We start from the raw sequence: 17,788 nt of genomic DNA on the forward strand, positions 1-17,788 counted from the left end.
GTGGCTTAGTTAGTTAAGTGTCTGATTTCAGCTCAGGTCATGATCTCACGGTTCGTGGGTTTGAGCCCCGCGTCAGGCTCTGACAGCTCGGAGCCTGGAGCTTGCTTCAGATTCTGTGTCTTTCTCTCCGCCCCTCCCCTGTTCATGCTTTCTCTCTTTTTCTCAAAAATAAATAAACATTAAAAAATTTTCTTAAAAATTCCAGGGACAGAGAGCAAGATCCAAATATGCTAGGATCTGGCTGAAGACTGGTATCACCTGCACTTAACTCCTGGGCTTATATATCAATGAGGACAAATATAAATTCTATGGCTTTCCAAGACTTCAGAGTCAGTTGGCATTTAGGTTGGAAAATATACCAGAGACTCGGGAGCCTACCCTCTACTTTCTTACCCCCGAGGAGTTACTTGCCTGGTTTACGTGTTTTGTTTTTTTAAGTATATTTATTAAGGGGTATCTGGGTGGCTCAGTCAGTTGAGCATCTGACTCTTGATTTCAGCTCAGGTCATGATCCCAGGGTCATGGGATTGAGCCTCGCATCAGGCTCTGCACCGAGCATGGTGCCTGCTTAAGTCTCTCTCTCTCTCTCTCTCTCTCTCTCTCTCCTCCCCCCCAGATTGCGTGCTCTCTAAAATAAATGAAAAAAAATCTTTATAGTTTATTTATTTTGCGAAAGAGAGGGTGTGCCCATGCATGAGTGGGGGAGGGGCAGAGAGAGCGTATCCCAAGGAGGCTCTGAGCCCAGCGTGGGGCTCAGACTCACACACCGTGAGCTCATGACTGGGGTCAAAATTAACAGTTGGATGCTGAACTGACTGGGCCATCTGGGCACCCCTTCAGGTATGCTTCCAAGATTAAATGAGATACTGTATTCCAAAGTACCTGGCCCAAAGTCAATGGCTCAGATAAGGCAGTCCCATGAACTTACATGTCCGTGTGGGCTGGGGAGGCCCATCTGTCCCCATGTGCCCTTGCACTGTCCTCCCCACCATGAGGGCACTGCCACAGGAAATAAGCAAGGACAGACCCCTCTGCACAGCTTTCCTTAGTGATTTAGGCCCTAGAGCTGTGCTACTATTTTGTTTTTAATGTTTTTATTTTATTCTTGAGAGAGAGAGAGAGAGACAGTGCGAGCAGGGAGGGGCAGAGTGAGAGGGAGACACAGAATCTGAAACAGGCTCCAAGCTGTCAGTACAGAGCCCGATGCGGGGCTCGAACCCATGAACCATGAGATCATGACCTGAGCCAAAGTCAGACGCCCAACCGACTGAGCCCCCTAGGCACCCCCACTACTGTCTGTTTTTCTGTGGCATTTCCTGCCACTTCTGGCCTCCTGCAAACCAGGCCCTGCTACCGGGAGGCACCCCAGGCACATGCTGTGAACGAGGAGCAGCCTCGGACTCAGGAGGCCCAGATCTCAAACCTGCTCCCACTGCCCTGTGGCTCCGCACAGCCCCTTCCCTTCCTGGGCCCATTTCTCGGTCCCCAGAACCAAGATGGGCCGAGTACCTAGTGCTGCATGCAGATCTCGGGAAGGGCGGATGAAAGAACCACAGGAAAAGCATCCACACGTCACCAGGGAAACACAAACGGTCCCCTTCCTTTTTTTCTTTTTAATTTTTTTAATGTTTATTTTGAGAGAGACAGAGACAGAGAGCAAGCAGGAGAGGCTCAGAGAAAGGGAGACACAGAACCTGAAGCAGGCTCCAGGCTCTGAGCTGTAAGCACAGAGCCCGACGCAGGGTCGAACCCATGAACTGCAAGATCATGACCTGAGCCAAAGTCAGACACTTAACTGACTTAGTCACCCAGGCGCCCCAGATGGTCCCATGCCTAAGGAATCTGGGCATCAGCAGCAAGGGCTGAGGCCAGCTGGGGCCCGGTTCTTCACCCAGGGTCTGGCACTCAGGCATACCTACCCTCCCCGCCCCGGGTCACAGAACATCACCCTTCACAGAAGGAAGAGAACCTTAATGCTCACCCAAGCAGAGACACAAGCAGCAGAGAAACCAGAACCCAGGTAGCCAACCCCCCAGTCCACACACTAATTCTCTTCATGACACCCCACACGGCACCAGCCTCTCCAGGAACACACAGCTCACTCTCACTTGGCCTTGAAATGATCTTTCTCTAAGTTCTACCCAGTGGGCCTGCCACTGCTTTCTTCTGGACCCCAACCTCCCCCCCTTTCATGTGAAAGCCCATCAAGTACGTGAAGGAAACAATTTCGGCCATAAACATCCCCCTTTAACTCTCTTCCTGGGCAAATAAGGGCTCTGAGGCCTAGGAAAACATGTGTACAAGCGTGCAGACACACGCATGCACACGTGTGCACACTCATGTGCTCCATTTTGTTCGCTTTTCCTTGGATTTGGTTGTGGCCTCTGTAGTTAAACTAAGACCCACTTTGAAAATCAGAAATATTCAGGCTTTGGAGCTTGGCCAGTCTGAGATCCTCATGCTTTATGCCTCGCTGTCCAGAGCCACGTGAAAGGCCCTCCCCTGACGGGGCCAGTTGCGGAAGCCTCAGTCAGGTTTTAGCCACTTCTTTTTAAATATTTTTTAGATATTTTTTAATGTTTATTTATTTTTGAGAGAAAGAAAGAGACAAAGCGTGAGCAGGGGAGGGTCAGAGAGAGAGGGAGACATAGAATTGGAAGCAGCTCCAGGCTCTGAGCTGTCAGCACAGAGCCCGACGCGGGGCTCAAACTCACGAACCCTGAGATCATGACCTGAGCCGACCACCTGAGCCCCCAGGCACTCCAGACACTTCTTTTTAAACGTTCATTTGCTCCCTTTAGTTCTGTCAACACAGCTTTCTTCATGCGTGAAAAACGTGGAAGCATTTCCTACATGTTAACACCCCACATACATGCCAGCCGCCATTACCCTGGTGACTGCGGTGTGTGCCGACAGGAAGGCACTGAGGAGGCCATGCTCCAGTCACAGCAAAATCCGCAAAGGCTTGCTTTCAGGGCAAGTACTCATTACTCTACAAGCCAACTAAGGATGCTGACGCTCAAAAAAATCCTAACAACCAGTCTCTCCAGCACCATTCACAGGCTAGTATGAATTAGGAGCACCCACTAGATCCCAAAGACCCGGATACAGATGTAAAGAGAACCTCAGGAGGGTTAAGCTCCTGTTGGCAGTGACCTATGGACTGTGACAGACCACGTGGCCAGGGGATGGGTGGAGGGTTTCAGGTGAAGATCTGCAGAGGAGGCCAAGTGGGATTTCTGAGTTAAGTCCTAAATGATGGATGGCAGCCATGCCGTGCAGATGATGGGCTGTAAAGTGAATTCCCGGCAGAGGAAGCAGTGTGGGTAAAGCAGGCTCGTGTGAAACAGTAACAGCAACAGGGCCACCCTACTGGGTCCCAGGGCAGCTCTGAGGCTCCGCTATAGTCGGGTAGAGGGTGTCGCCTCCCCAAGACCACGTGTACACCCGGGACCCCGGAATGGGATCTCCACGGATGTACCTGCAGTGAGTTCAGGGCATACTGGACTCTATGAAGAAAAGGGGATGCACACAGAGAACGCCGCGTGAGGACAGAGCGGAGACCGTGCTGTTGCGGGTGCAAACCCAGGAGCCGAGGCTAGCCAGCCACCAGACGCTGGGAAGACCGGGAAGGGTTCAGAGGTAGCACGGACCTGCCAGGACCTAGATCTGAGACTCCGGTCTCCAGAGGGAGGAAGGTGATGAAGCCACCCAGTCTGTGTCCTATGGCAGCTTTAGGAAGCGAATGCACTGTATTTAGGGCAAAAGGGATGGAGGCAGGTAGCAAGCAGGACCAGGCTGAGATGGTGGTGAAGGTCAGAGTGGGGGACAGGGGATGGCGAGGCAGAGAGGGTGTGTGGGGAGGCGAGGGGAGGGTGAGCCGGCCGGGAAGACCAGAGGGTGTTAACCTGGGGACCAAGGCCTCCCTCTCTCCTATTTACTACCCTTAAAGGCATGTCTGATCCGGGGCCTGAACCCGGGGTCTTGGAGAAAACTCTAAACAGTTCGACATTCTGTGAAAACTCTCAAAATGTGGGCGAGCTGGTGGATGCGACTCGGTTTTATCTGCCTGACTCTTCCCCACGAGAGCCAGCAAGACTGCAGCCCGGTGCGTGGGCACCGCTGCAGCCCGGACGTGGCAGTAACGCGCCTCTGGTGTGACCCAGAGTTGGGACGGTCTGCCGCCGAGCCCCAGAGACGCGAGATAATTAGCCCCCGAACGCCGCTGCCGCCTCCCCTGGGAGCCAGGCCCAAGAGCGTTTGCATCTCTGGGGCCTCCTGCCTTTTAATTAAAATGTTCGTCCTGCGATCGCCCTTGGGGATGTGGCTCCCACGAATCCCACACAGGGAACAGGCAGCAGTTGGTGTGGAAGGGCGGGGCGGGGGGTGAACATGGGAAACAGCCTGTGCTTACTGACAGATCCAGACTGGACGGCAGGAAGATCTGGGCGGAAGCGGGAACTGTCACCACAGGCTGGTGGGACACACACTGCTGCCCGAGGTCTTGGGGTGGGAGGCAGATCACCGACCGTGACGGAGGCCCCGCAGTGGCAGCCCTGTCCTGCTGCCGAGGTCCCGGGAAGTTCCCTTCTGGGCCGCGTGGATTCCCGGGCGGACCCCGGCCTGTGGGCCCCCCAGCCAGACGGAAGCTGTAGAAACCTAGTTCTCCGAATCAATACTTACGGGCTGGAAAGTGTCGCTGGCCTAGGCACCAAGTACAGGGCTGCCCACAAGCCCTGCACTGCCCCCCGCCAGGAGGTGGACACTGGAGGCCAGGAACAGCTCTAATCGGGTTGGTCACCAAGGAATGGCCTCTAAGTACAGTCTGGAGAAGCAGCAGAGCCCTTCTCGTTGGAACTGACCATCCCCACTGCTGACAGAACCATCACTCTGGAAAATGCCCTCCCGTGTACCAGTCAGACCACCCTGCGAACATGGCCAGAGGAGGGACTGCGCTGTGGCCTCGGCAGGCGTCTGGAGGACCAGAGGTAGCTCACAGCTGAATGCACCGGCCTGGTTCTTCCGGTCCAGGGGACCAGACAACAAACAAGGGTCCAACATGTCACCCTTCCCGGCCGCAATGCCACGATCCCCGGGGCGGTTCTGAGAGTGGCGTCAGAGCAGGTGACTCCGTCATGGCTGCTGACCCCCTGGAGGCCTTCCTGCAGTGGAGATGCTGGTGAACTTGAGATATGCCTCCCCGTACATGGCAGGGTTGGCTATTGCCAAGGTCATCAGCCTGGAGAGTCCACGGCCCTGCTTCCGGGCTAGGGCTCAGACCCCACCACACCGCCACCTCCCTGCCCCATCCAGTTTGGGCTGCACCTGCCTGTCCTGCCTGGGATGGAAATTTGGCTTTCTCACCACTTCAAATTACTGAGCTGAATCATACCAGATAAACATCAAAGCCTGCTTAAGGATCTCTACGACAGAGATCTAGATAGGAACTAAGGTACCTCCAGCCCCACCCAGGATGCTTGACTGGTATTCTTTTTTAATTTTTTTAAATGTTTATTTATTTCTGAGAAAGAGACAGAGACAGAATGTGAATAGGAGAGGGGCACAAAGAGAGGGAGACACAGAACTGGAAGCAGGCTCCAGGCTCTCAGCTGTCAGCCCAGAGCCCAATGCGGGACTCAAACCCAAAAACCGTGAGATCATGACCTGAGCTGAATGAAGTCAGATGCTCAACCGACTGAGCCTCCCAGGCGCCCCTGGCATTCTCTCATCCAGCCTCCTATGTCTCAGCATAGGTATCTCTGGCCTTGGGAAGAACCGCGGGAGCAGAGCATGAAAAGTCTGGAATTCTGAGGGCAGTCAGCCTGGCAAACTGGACCTGTGTCGGCAGAGACGGAGCCAGAACAGGCACAGAGCAGAGCTGGGCAGCAGCTCTACAGGACAGAAAAGGCGGGCCCGGGTCCGTCTGCCTTCTTGCGTGCTGGCACAGCCTAGCCACCTGCGGCCCCGCGCGAAGGCCATCTACACCAGCTCTGTGTCCACGGGCTCCGTGGCCCTCGGTGCCTGCGCCGCATGAGGCTTGGCCCCTCTCGGGCTCGGAGCAGGGCTTATGGGCAGACACTGTGCGAGGGAAGGCTTCCCAGCTGCGGCCAGGAGGCAGCTGTCCAACCACAGGGCTGCAGTGTCCAGTGCCTCACACCCTCATTACAGCCACTTCTAACAGGCGCCCCCAGGCCAAACCACGAACAGCAGCCCTCACAATTCTCCCACAGCAACGCTGATCTGAGCAAAACCCTTTCCACTCTACTCATCAGCTTTTATTCATTTTTATCCTCTGCTTTTTCAGGGGGTGGGAGTGGAGGCCGGCAAACGTCTTTGCTGAAAAGCAGTTACACAAAACACACCTTTCTAAAAATGAAATTGTGCACGAAACCGTGATCATAAACGACATGGGCCAAAACCTCTGGTGGTCATTTAAAAAACACTCCCGAACTTTGCAGCCAATTGTCCTGGGTCCTCCCCAAACCGTTGATGCTCGTCTTTTTTTTTTTTTAATGTTTATTTTTGAGAGAGACACAGAGCACGAGCAGGGGAGGGGCAGAGAGAGAGGATGCAAAGCAGGCTCCAGGCTCTGAGCTGTCAGCACAGAGCCCAACGTGGGGTTCAAACTCATGAGCCATGAGATCATGACCTGAAGCGAAGTCAGAGGCATAACTGACCGCCCCCCCGCCAAGGTGCCCCCGTTGATGCCAGTCTTAAGTGTGGGTGAAAGGGCCGGCAGCTCAGTGTGACAGTCAAATATGATCAATGATGTAATTACCAGCTTGGATGTCAGTTGACCCAGAATCACAGACAGAAGATTTCAAGGGGAGGTGGCTCTATCCTGGAATTACTGGAGTAACCTTAATCCGCCTAGGAGACTCTCCCTTTCTCGCTGCTGACTAGAAAACTGAAGCACATTCGAGAGAAGCAAGGCTCCCACTCAAGCTGGGAGGACGCAGGTGTGAGCTGGACAAGGGACAGTATGAGCTGTCTCATCAGGGCTAAACTGCGTTCACTGAGCCCACCATTTCCCGGGGCTCTGTGCTGGGGAGTCACCAGGGTGTAATGTGCTTGACTTAGCTTGGGGCTGCCGTAACCAAGGACTATAGACTGAGTGCCTTCAACAGCGCAAACTTATGTCCTTAGAGTTCAGAAGCCCACAAGTCCAAGATCAAGGTTCGGCTGATTCGGTTTCTGGTGAGAGCCGTCTTCCAGGCTTGCTGATGACAAACTTCTCATGATTTCCACACGTGGCCTTTCCTCATGAGCACAGGGGTGAGAGAGAGTGTGCAAGCTCTCTCTGGTGTCTCTTCTTCTAAGGGCCTGAGTTTTATCAGATCTATGCCCTCACTGAACCTTAATGACTTCTTCAGATACCCCACTGCTGAATAAAGCCACACGGGGTTTAGAGCCTATCAATTTTGGGTGACACAACTCAGTCCGTAACATTCCACCCCGGGCCCCTAAAATTCATGTTCTTCTCCCACGCCACATTATACCCATTCCATCACAACAGCCCAGAATGTCTTGACTCCTGCCAGCACCAGCTCTACGTGCGAAGTCTCATCAAAGTACCGAGACTCGAGGTATAACCCACGCTGAGGCCAGATTCCACTCCAGCTGTGAACCTGTGGAACTGGACAACCTAGCTGCTTCCAGTATATTCACGAGACAGGGAGAGGCTAGGCATTCCCATTCCAGAAGGGAGAAACTGGAGGAAAGGGTTGATGGGTCCCAAATAAGTCCAAAACCTAGCAAGGCCAAGTCCGTTAGGTCTTAAGATCTTGATCTTAAGGGTCATCCTCTTTGGTTCCACACTATACCCTTGGGGTCAGGGCTGGCCCTGCCCAGGCAGCTCTTGGCAGTAGCTCCAAGGTTGGGGACCCAACCTCTGAAGCCAATGAGGAAGCAACCTGACCCCTGGGCCTGTAGCGGGAGCAGCAGCCTAATGATCTCTGGACCATCTCTGGGGTCATTCTTCCCTATTCTTGTGGATAATAATGCATGTTTGCAGCCTTCTTTCAAGCTACACCCCTTCTCTGTATCCGTTAGACCCAGGTGACAATGTTTCTGCTGGGATAAACCCACCTTCCCATCTTTATTCTTGGCTTCTGATGGAAAGGCTGATCATATCCTGATTAAATCAGTTAGCGCATGGCTGGCTCAGTTGGTAGAACACGCAACTCTTGATCTTGGGGCAGTGAAGTCGAGCCCCACGTCGGGTGTAGAGATTTCATAGATAGACAAACACGAAGAATTAAACTTTAGAAAACACCTTTGGTGTTGTTCTCTTCAGGGTCATTTTTTTTGAGATATTGGAGAGGCTGGGAATTTTCCAAAATCTTCAAGTCTGGATCGCCTTTTGCTTAACAGCCTTCCCTTCTGCACCGTGTCACCCTCTTGTCACATTTTACTGTAAGCAGTGAAGGAGGACCAGAGGTGCATCTTTAATGCCTTGCATAGAAATTCCTCAGCTGAGCATCGGGGCTCCTGGGTGGCTCAGTCGAAGCAACGGACTCTTCATCTCTGCTCAGGTCATGGTCTCACAGTTCATGAGATCAAGCCCCAGGTCGGGCTCTGCGCTGATGGCGCGGAGTCTGCTTGGGATCCTCTCTCTCCCTCTCTCGCTGCCCCTCCCCTGCTCCTGTGCTTGTGTGCACGCTAAGTAAATAAATATTAAAAAAAAAAAAAGTATTAAAAAAATTCCTCGGCTAACGATCCAATTCCATGACTCCCAAGTTCTCCCTGCCACAGAACACTGGAACATGCTGGAACATGGACACAGCCCAGCCAAGTTCCTTGCCACTTGATAACAAAGATGATCTCTGCATCATTCTCCAATGACACATTTCTTGTTTCTGTCTATGAACGTTGGGGGTTGACACAACGGCTCCTTTCAACAAAGCGACGCTACGACCACGCATGACCATAAACTTACACTGTTTGAAAAGCAACCTGCGAATCCTTTCTTCTTTTTTTTTTTTTTTATTTTTTTAAATGTCTTTATTTTTTTATTTTGAGAGACCAAGACAGAGAGTGAGCAGGGGCAGAGAGAGAGGGAGACACAGAATCTGAAGCAGGCTCCAGGCCCTGAGCTGTCAGCACAGAGCCCAATGCAGGGCTCGAACCCACAAACCGTGAAATCATGAACTGAGCCAAAGTTGGACAGTTAACCGACTGAGCCACCCAGGCGCCCCGAGAATCCTTTCTTTTAAAGCACAGGCGGTTCAATGGTCTGTAACCATACCCTTGATAAAACGGTGCAGGGTCGGCATCAATTTATATAAGGTACTCTCCATGCCAATGAAGGATGCATGCCTAGAAGCCCAAACAGTTCCAGCCTGGTGGCTGAATCAGATGAGGATCTCACGGAACCCCGGGTCAATGTCACCAGGCAAGGGCTCTGCCTGCTTCTGCAGCTCCAGTCTCTCTGCTGCTGACTCCCGGCTCCCACTTTTCCTCGATGTTCACACGCCTCCCTAGAGCAGCTCTCACCTGAAACATGTTACTTGTGGACTCGTTTGAAGTGCCGACGTTGGCACTTAAGTATTAGAACCATATGCAAAGAACAGGCAGACTCTGGGAATGAGAGCCCTCAGTGAACCAACCCTCTTATCTCCCTGCCTTGTGCCCAAGGAAGCCAGGCCTGGGGCTCAGACAGGCTTTAACAGGAGAATGCAGGGCAGGGGGCCCTGGGCTAGTCCCAGACCTGAGCCTTAGGACGCTTCTGTGACCCTGGGAATGCGGATGACGCTAGCTACCCCGATGAAGAAACTACTCCCCCTAAAGGGCTCTCTGGGGAGGAGAGGATGGCAGACTATCTAGGCAGAGAAAAGCCCAGCTCCGGCTGATTCACCACGTGACCACAATCACACAGAAAACTCTGTTCAGAGCAGCCAAAGAACCTCCCAGCTGAGACCGGCCCATAGAACTGTGACAAATAATCGTGAGATAACACAAGGTTGCTCTAGACAACTACATTCTGGGGTGGCTTTGGAATTGGGGGGGGGGGTCTTTGGGACATGTGACCTACAGAAAAGTTAGAGTTTTGACCGAAGGCTAAAACCTACCGCTACGGTTTTAAGGTCCGGGTTCTGTGTGCTGACTGACTGAACAGAAGAACCAATGCACTATGGAATGGCTGCAGAGAGCCAGCTGGACATCTGTGACGATCCTCTCTGCACTCTCCCCTTTCCAGCCCTGAAGCTGAGAGTTCAACAGAATCACATCTTTAAAAAAAATAGCTAGCACCCAGGCCGGCCCATGGTGAGCAACTGAAAAATGCTTAGGCGTCCGTTCCCGTGTTCTCAAAGCAGCAGTGTGAACATGGACACATCTATCCAGATGCACTGCAGGGCAAAGTTAAGGATGTTCTGGCACCAGAGAGCCTGGTCTCAAACTCTGGCTCCCACAATCACAAGTAGCCTCTTCTTCTGTGCCTCTGTCCCTTCCTCTGAAGATGCAGATGACAGTGCCTGCCCCTCAGGACTATTCCGATTAAATGAGTTCTATGTTAGGAGCACAGAGGGAGCCTGGTACCCGGGAAGGACCGGGTAATTGTTACCTTCAGGCTTCATCGTAACTGCTGTCCTACATCCCAGATTCAGGACAATTCAGCTGACTTCCGTGCTCCAACAGTCACAGTATTTGGCTTTGAAGATCTCAAAACTGAGGAGTTATTAATTACGACAGCCAAATGCCATGTGTCTCCCTCTTCTGGATTTCTCACCAAATATGGTCAGATCAAAACTTCCTAGTATTTGGTGAAATCCTAGAAAAGTCAGCAACTCATTGTGAGAGTGAGGTCAAAATAAGTGACCAGGGAGGTGTGTGTGCAGAATTGCAAAGCAGATGTGCGGGGAACCGGGGTGCTGCAGAGGAGGGGTGGAACCCCCAGGAAGGCACAAGCATCTCTGATCCTGCAGCTCAGGCTCTCCTCTAAACTTTTTTTTAATGTTTATTCATTTTTGAGAGGGCGAGGGAGTGAGCATAAGCAGCGGAGGGGCAAAGAGAGAGAGGGAGACACAGAATTGAAGCAGCTCCAGGCTCTGAGCTGTCAGCACAGAGCCCGATGTGGGGCTCGAACCCACGAACCATGAGATCATGACCTCAGTCAGATGCCTAACTGACTGAGCCATCCAGGCGCCCCTGGGCTCTCCTCTACAAAGGGCAGCAGCCCCATACTACCCGCAACCCCTCCCCCAACAGGGCAAGAGAGGGAATTGACAGCAGACATCTAACTCCCAGCCCCCCGCCCATCATTCCCAAGGCACTGGGCAAAGGTTTGTATGCATCTTAGTTCTATACCACAATAATCTTTTATTTTTCTGGAAGTTTTCCAGAAAACTCCACTCCTGCCAGCAAGCAAGGCCACTGTACCTCTTAGGGGAGCTAAAAAGAAGCCTACTTGCTTCAAGAAACGTAAAAATAGGTGTTCTTTCGACAACTCTCAAAAATAGCTCGGTCGAATCAAGAAAATCATCTTTGAGGACAAAGCAAAATCGACAAACTCACCGTGGCCCTGCACCTCAGCCCATCAGGTCACTGCCACGGGGAAGGCTTTACATAAAGGGAAGGTGGAATGGACCGCATATCCACTGAGGAACACCTACAATCCTGACCCCCGGACTCGCTCTTTGTCTCTCTGCTTCCCCCATCCCCCCTGCTCCCACACTTCACAAAAGGGCTTAGAAGTTCTATTTATGGCCCCGTGACTCTTCCAGGCACTGCTGGGTTCAGACCAGATTTAGCCCAGGAGTCGGCGGGTGACTGAGCCCACATGGTGCCAGCAGAGAGAGGTGCCAAGCCCGCTGGCCCAGCCTGGCTGGTGCAGGGGCGGCTGTCACAGCCTGAGGGCTCCAGTTGTGGAGATAGGCATCTCCCCCTACCCAGCCACCCCTCCCCCCCTGCCCCAATGAGCAGGGTCTCCACGTGAGGGTCAAGAGGGCCTAACTGAAGGCTGGCAGAGGAGGAGGGCAAGGGCCGTGGAGTGAAGCCGAGAGGAAGACCAGGGCATCACCTCGGTGCTCTCTGCCCCAGGGCTGTGGGCAAGGGGCTCCCCTTGGGTTCCTGGGGGGCTGGGGGCAGCAGCTTTGGGGTGGGCAGGGAATGGCTGGGTAGCTGTCGCTCAGGTGAGGACCACCCAGAAGGGCACGGGCGGCCCTGCCCTCCCACCTGGGTCCACCCTGGGCCGCCCAGCCAGGTGGTGAGGTCCCCGGGCTGCTGCCCATTTCCTGGACATGGCACAGGCATACCATCCGGTGTGCAGGGCGACCAGCCTCACAGGGACGGGTGAGGTGGGGGCTGTGGAGGGGAAGCCAGCCCCACCGCCGGGGCAACCAGAGGAGAGACCGCTTCCTTGGTTCTTCCACCACCACCCCCGACTCCCCAGATGGGGTTCGCACCAATGAGGGCTGAGGCTAGCGCCGTGCCACTTGCATTCGGAGTCCCAAAGATCACTTGTCTCTCCTGTAGCCAGAGCTAGACTGCCCTCCACCCCTAAACCTTGGGCCCAACCCATCCTGTCCCGGGACATGCTGCCCCCTCCGGGCTCTGTCACTGCCATGGCCTTGCCCCCATGTGGTCCCCACACCTGCACCTGGGCCGGGGTCAGCAGCGGTCCAAGTGCAGTGGCGTGCTGGCCTCATTCCCAGGGACCGCATGCCCCAGGAGCACCGCAACAGAGCCCTGTGTGTCAGGAGCCCCCGCACGGGGCTGCACACGCACACACACACACACACGCACACACGTGCGCACACACACACACACACACACACAGCAGGTGTCCAACTCAAGCCTGCCATCACTCCCCACCGTAAAACGGGGGAAGCAAGCAAAGCTGAAGGAGCAGCAGCAGCTTACCTGCTTTCCAAGCCCCACGGGCATCCGCGAAGGACTCGGAACACAGGGTGGTGCTGGGCAGAGCGTGGCTCTGACGCCGATGCCCTCCCAGGACCCGTCAGGATGGCAGCAGCTCGCCCCCTGGTCTGGGGGTGGCACAGGTGAAGCCAGAGGCCCCAAACAGGCTGTGTGCCAGCACCAAGCCTGTTTGGCGGTGAGAGCGAGCCCCTACCAGGGCAGGGCCACCTTCCCGTGTCCCAGCCAAGATGATGACAAAGTCAACTGCTCCAAGACCCGCCGAGCTGCACCTGCCCACGCTAGCTGCTTCGCCTGCTACATGACCATGGGCCCTAAGGGCCACAAGGGACTGGGTGCTCGCCACGGGCCGGGCAGGTTACACGCATCACCTGGGGAGGCAGAAGAGCTCGGCGGGACAGCGAAGTCCATCGTCACAGGCTATTGGCTCCCCAGTTGCCCTGTGAGTGCCGGCTGTATGCCGCGCTCCATGCCAGGCACTGTGGACGCACTGAGAGGGGACACGGCCTCCGTGCTCAGCCCCTTGCTCTACAGGTGGGAGGAAACACACAGAAAAATGGTCCCGTACACACAGGGCAAGGCGTTAACTGAGGCCTGCGCGTGACGACGGGGTGACTCCTACCCAAGGCCAGCCCTCGCTAGTCTCTACAAATCCCCCACTTCCTCATCGGTAAAGTGGGGTGCACACTGCCCATGTCGAAGGGTTCTGTGAGGCCTAAACATGACAAAGTGCTTACTTCAAGATAAATGAAAATAAAACAATGCACAATATGACCATCACCTGTTTAAGTTCACCACCGAGTAGATTACGCACACAGATCTAAAGTAGGACACCTCAGTGTCATTCTCACTTCATCCCACGTATTTACATCCTCAAAACACTCAACTCTCCAAGTTCAGGGTCTCTCTCGCCTGCCCCTGATTCCCCACTAAAGGTTCACTTAGTGGCTATACAGTTTAGTGCCTGGACCAGGATGCCCCTGAGGGTGGAAAACAAAGGAAAGATGAGCCATTCCACCGGGACAGGGAGGTTAACCAAATGGAGCATTCCAGGCAGACTGGAGGCACTGGCCAATCCGTCCACAGCCCATGGGCCAATTCCAGGGTCAAGGCCAGCCACCAACCCTCGGCATCCTGCCTCCAATACTGTTGGGTGCTGCCATGTTTGAGAGCTCGCCCAACAGAAGTTCAGCCTGGAGGACAGCTAGCACGTGGCCCCCCCCCCAGTCAGGAGAGTCAACAGACATGGACGCATGGACGCACCTGCCCCCCCCCTGCATGGGTCTTCCCAGAACCTCAGGGAAGGAGTCAGACGGTCTGGTCCTGGCACCCATCCTCATCCCCTGCCCCCCACCCCATGCTGTCTCCTGGCAAGAGGTGAGTCAGCAGCCCTTACCTCAGGTGTCCCAGGCTGTAGAAACGGGACTCGCCGTCGGTGGAGCGGACCACCTGCAGCGTGAACATGGGCTGCAGCTGCCTGAGCTCGAGCAGGACGATGGCCAGGTAATGGATGAAGAGGAGGGCATCCACGAGGGACACTGCGTACTGCACGATGCCCTGGTAATTTCGGTCCCGAGAATCCAAAATGCGGACCCCATAAAACAGCCAATAGGAAACCACGAAAAAGAAGATGAGGACCGCCAGGAGGGCACGGAACACAAGCACCCGCGGCACGTCGGCTCTCTGCTTGCGGAAGAAGAGCGCCCAGGTCCCGATGAGCAGAATGAGGAGTTTGAATGCCACGGAGATGAAGAGCCCCTCACAGATTGTGCCACAGGGCTCCAGCTCGTCCCTCCACAGGATGGGGGGCAGCAGGATGAAGGCAATGGGGGTGAGGAACACTAGCAGTCCGAGAACTGAGGCCACGGTGAGGCCCAGGTAGCGTCTGCAATCCAGCCCCACACTGTCCTCCATGTCCTTGCTGATCCTGGCAATGTCCTCCTGCGAGATGCTGTGCTCTGAGGTGCCCGTGATGGCCGTGGTGGTCTCTCCCCAGTTGTCATCCTGGTGGGGAAGACACAGGGAACATGAAGAGCCACGGCAATAGGTCACTGGTAAAAGCCATGAAACCAGCATCTGGAGGCATGGTGCCCACAGAAGGCCCTCCTCCTGGAACCAGCCCATGCCCACGGGCATCCTAGAAAATGGAAGCTAACCCTTTAAATACAGGAATTTTTTTTTAATGTTTATTTATTTTTGAGAGAGGCAGAGACAATGTAAGCAGGGGAGAGAGAGGGGACACAGAATCCGAAGCAGGCACCAGGCTCTGAGCTGTCAGCACAGGGCCCAATGCGGGGCTTGAACTCACGAACTGCAAAATCATGACCTGAGCCGAAGTCGGAAACTTAACCAACTGAGCCACTGAAGTGCCCCAAAATATAGGGATTTTTCACTTTCGCTGTTTTCATCAGAATTTTTTCCAAGTATATCACATATCGACCTTTTCAAACGGAGGAAACGGAGTCTAACCTTTTGGTGGGTTTGTTGGGTGATCCTTTCCTATAATGCTGATTATCATTCCCCGTGCCAGAATCTCCCAATTGCGCTGTGAGACTAACATAGGCGGGCTCACCTACAGCATAAGAAAACTCTGTGTTCTCTCACCAATTAGCGGCTGGGTTAAAAGTCTGACGGAGTCCAGCTTCTGGAAGAGTGAGGTCTTATAACGCTGTCCGTCCAGCAGCTCTGAAGAGCCTTTGCTGCTATGCACAAATCACAGCTGACCTGTAGCTATTTTTTTTCATCAGTGCCAAGCACTCCCTGACAATGTTTCTCCATGAGCAAGCAAGGCAAATTCAAGCACGGATGGACAGACGGCCAGGACAGCTTGAAATGTCCTCCCCAAACACACATGCTCACTGACACAGGGAATCTCCAGGGCACAGAACTACTAGACTATAGCAGGATGGCTTTGACTTTCTCGCCTTCTCTCTCTCCTTAAACTCTGAGATAGTTTCCAGTTGGAGCAACCATTCTCTGCGGTTACCAAGATCCAGTGGTTAAGATTTTCAAACAATTCTACTCTTTCTCCGGCAAGCCTAACTTCACTACAAAGGCAATGAGAAGCCACAGGGGGTCCAAAGAGGTTTCTGGCTCAGAGATTTGTGTGCATGATTTAACTTGGAAAGGAAGGAAGGAAGGAAGGAAGGAAGGAAGGAAGGAAGGAAGGAAGGAAGGAAGGAGAAGGAAGGGAAGGGAAGGGAAGGGAAGGGAAGGAAAGAGAACAAACGAACTAACAGTCGGGTGTAGGGACAAGCTGGGTGAAATTCGTGGGTAAGACACCAACTTCAAAAAATCTAGTGTAAGTTGACAGCTGAATCAGCAAGATGGGGCTCATGACTGAACCACCTTAGATCTAGGAATGATCAGAAACCTGTCATCTATGAGTGGACAGGCTATGACAAGGACTGGTGGGCAGTGGCAATGGTCTTGACCTGGGAACAAACAGGTCTTCAACTTGGAAGGTTACAAGTATCCCATTCCATGAAAGAAACAATTCCCTAGAATCCACTAAGCCACTCTGTCTATCTCTCTCTCTTTCCTCTCTTACACACACACACACACACACACACACACACACACACACACGCACACGGCTGAGGTAAGTATCAAATGGTCCAAGCACTCTTGAAGAAGGGTCTGGTAGCATTATACAAATTTCACTATATGCTTAACTGTATGATCCAACAATGCTAACCCAAGGTTTTATCCAAAATAAGTGAAAACACACATCGGCAAGAAAACCTGTGTAAGAATGTTCTTAACTGCATTATGCACAGTAGCCCCAAATGGCACACCTCAAATGTCTAGAATGTTATCAGGAGAATGGATAACAACCAGTAGTATATTCAGACAACAGAATATGACTCAGTGAAAATTTGAAAAGGATGAATTGCTAAAACACACCAGAACACTCATAAATCTCAAAATCATTATGCTGACTGAAAAAAGTCTGAAACAGAAGAGTAAGATCCCAATTTACATTAAATTCTAAAGCAGGCAAAACTAATCTACGGCCATAGAGATCAAAACAGGGTCTGTCTCGGAAAGGTGGGTGGGGACAAGAGCTGACTAGGAAGAACATGAGAGAACTTTGTAGAGGAACAAAAACATATGTATTAATAGTGTGAGTTCTATGGGTTTATTCAGCTGTTTGAAATTCTCAAACTGTACACTTCAGAGCTGTTCATTTCTGTGGGTAAATTTACTTCAATTAAAAACAATCACCAAGAGGAGCGAAAAAATATCCATAAATTCAAAAATCAACAACTTGTGGGGCACCTGGTTGGCTCAGTCAGTTAAGCATCCGACTTCAGCTCAGGTCATGATCTCGCCGATCATGAGTTGGAGCCCCGCATCGGGCTCTGCACTGACAGCTCGGAGCCTGAAGCCTGCTTCGGATTCTGTGTCTCCCTCTCTTTCTGCCCTTCCCCTGCTCCAGCTCTGTCTCTCTTTCTCAAAAATAAACATTAAAAAAAACAACAACAACCTGTAACATAAGGTGAGTTCACAGCTGACATAAAATAACTTACTGTAACACTCTCAAAGAGTGAAGTATAAATATTCCATGTTCTGTCCTGGGCCCAATATTCAACTGACAATCAGTGTGGAAGTACCTATTCCTAGTATCTTGTGGTCATTTTGTTGACGGCCACACTGCTACGGTTTATCCAGTCACCCCTTTTCCTGCCAGCGTTGCTAACTCAATCCCCTGTACGTTTTGAGAACGGATGCACATCTGTGCCTAAAGAGCGTAGATGTCTGAGGGTCCGCTGAAGCTTGGGGTTCTTACAACAGAAAGGATCTAAGATCCTCTAATCTGATACCTAAAGAGCCCAAGGCCCACAAAGGTCACGAGTGCCCCTGGTCACAGAGCTACTGAGAAGTACAGCCTCCAAAACCGATGTCAAGG

General features: G+C 52.8%; 1 protein-coding gene across 1 annotated transcript in view; it reads right to left on the reverse strand.

Moving 5' to 3' along the window:
- Positions 1-17,788, reverse strand: part of VANGL1 (VANGL planar cell polarity protein 1) — a 51,521-nt gene that overhangs the window by 13,993 nt on the left and 19,740 nt on the right. Inside the window, exon 4 of the mRNA XM_039242758.1 lies at positions 14,273-14,880. Within this exon, the coding sequence (XP_039098689.1) occupies positions 14,273-14,880 (608 nt within the window). The remainder of the gene's footprint in view (positions 1-14,272; positions 14,881-17,788) is intronic.

The sequence above is a fragment of the Hyaena hyaena genome, unplaced genomic scaffold, assembly GCF_003009895.1.
Source record: "Hyaena hyaena isolate Hyena2069 unplaced genomic scaffold, ASM300989v1 scaffold_217, whole genome shotgun sequence".
Classification (NCBI taxonomy): domain Eukaryota; kingdom Metazoa; phylum Chordata; class Mammalia; order Carnivora; family Hyaenidae; genus Hyaena; species Hyaena hyaena.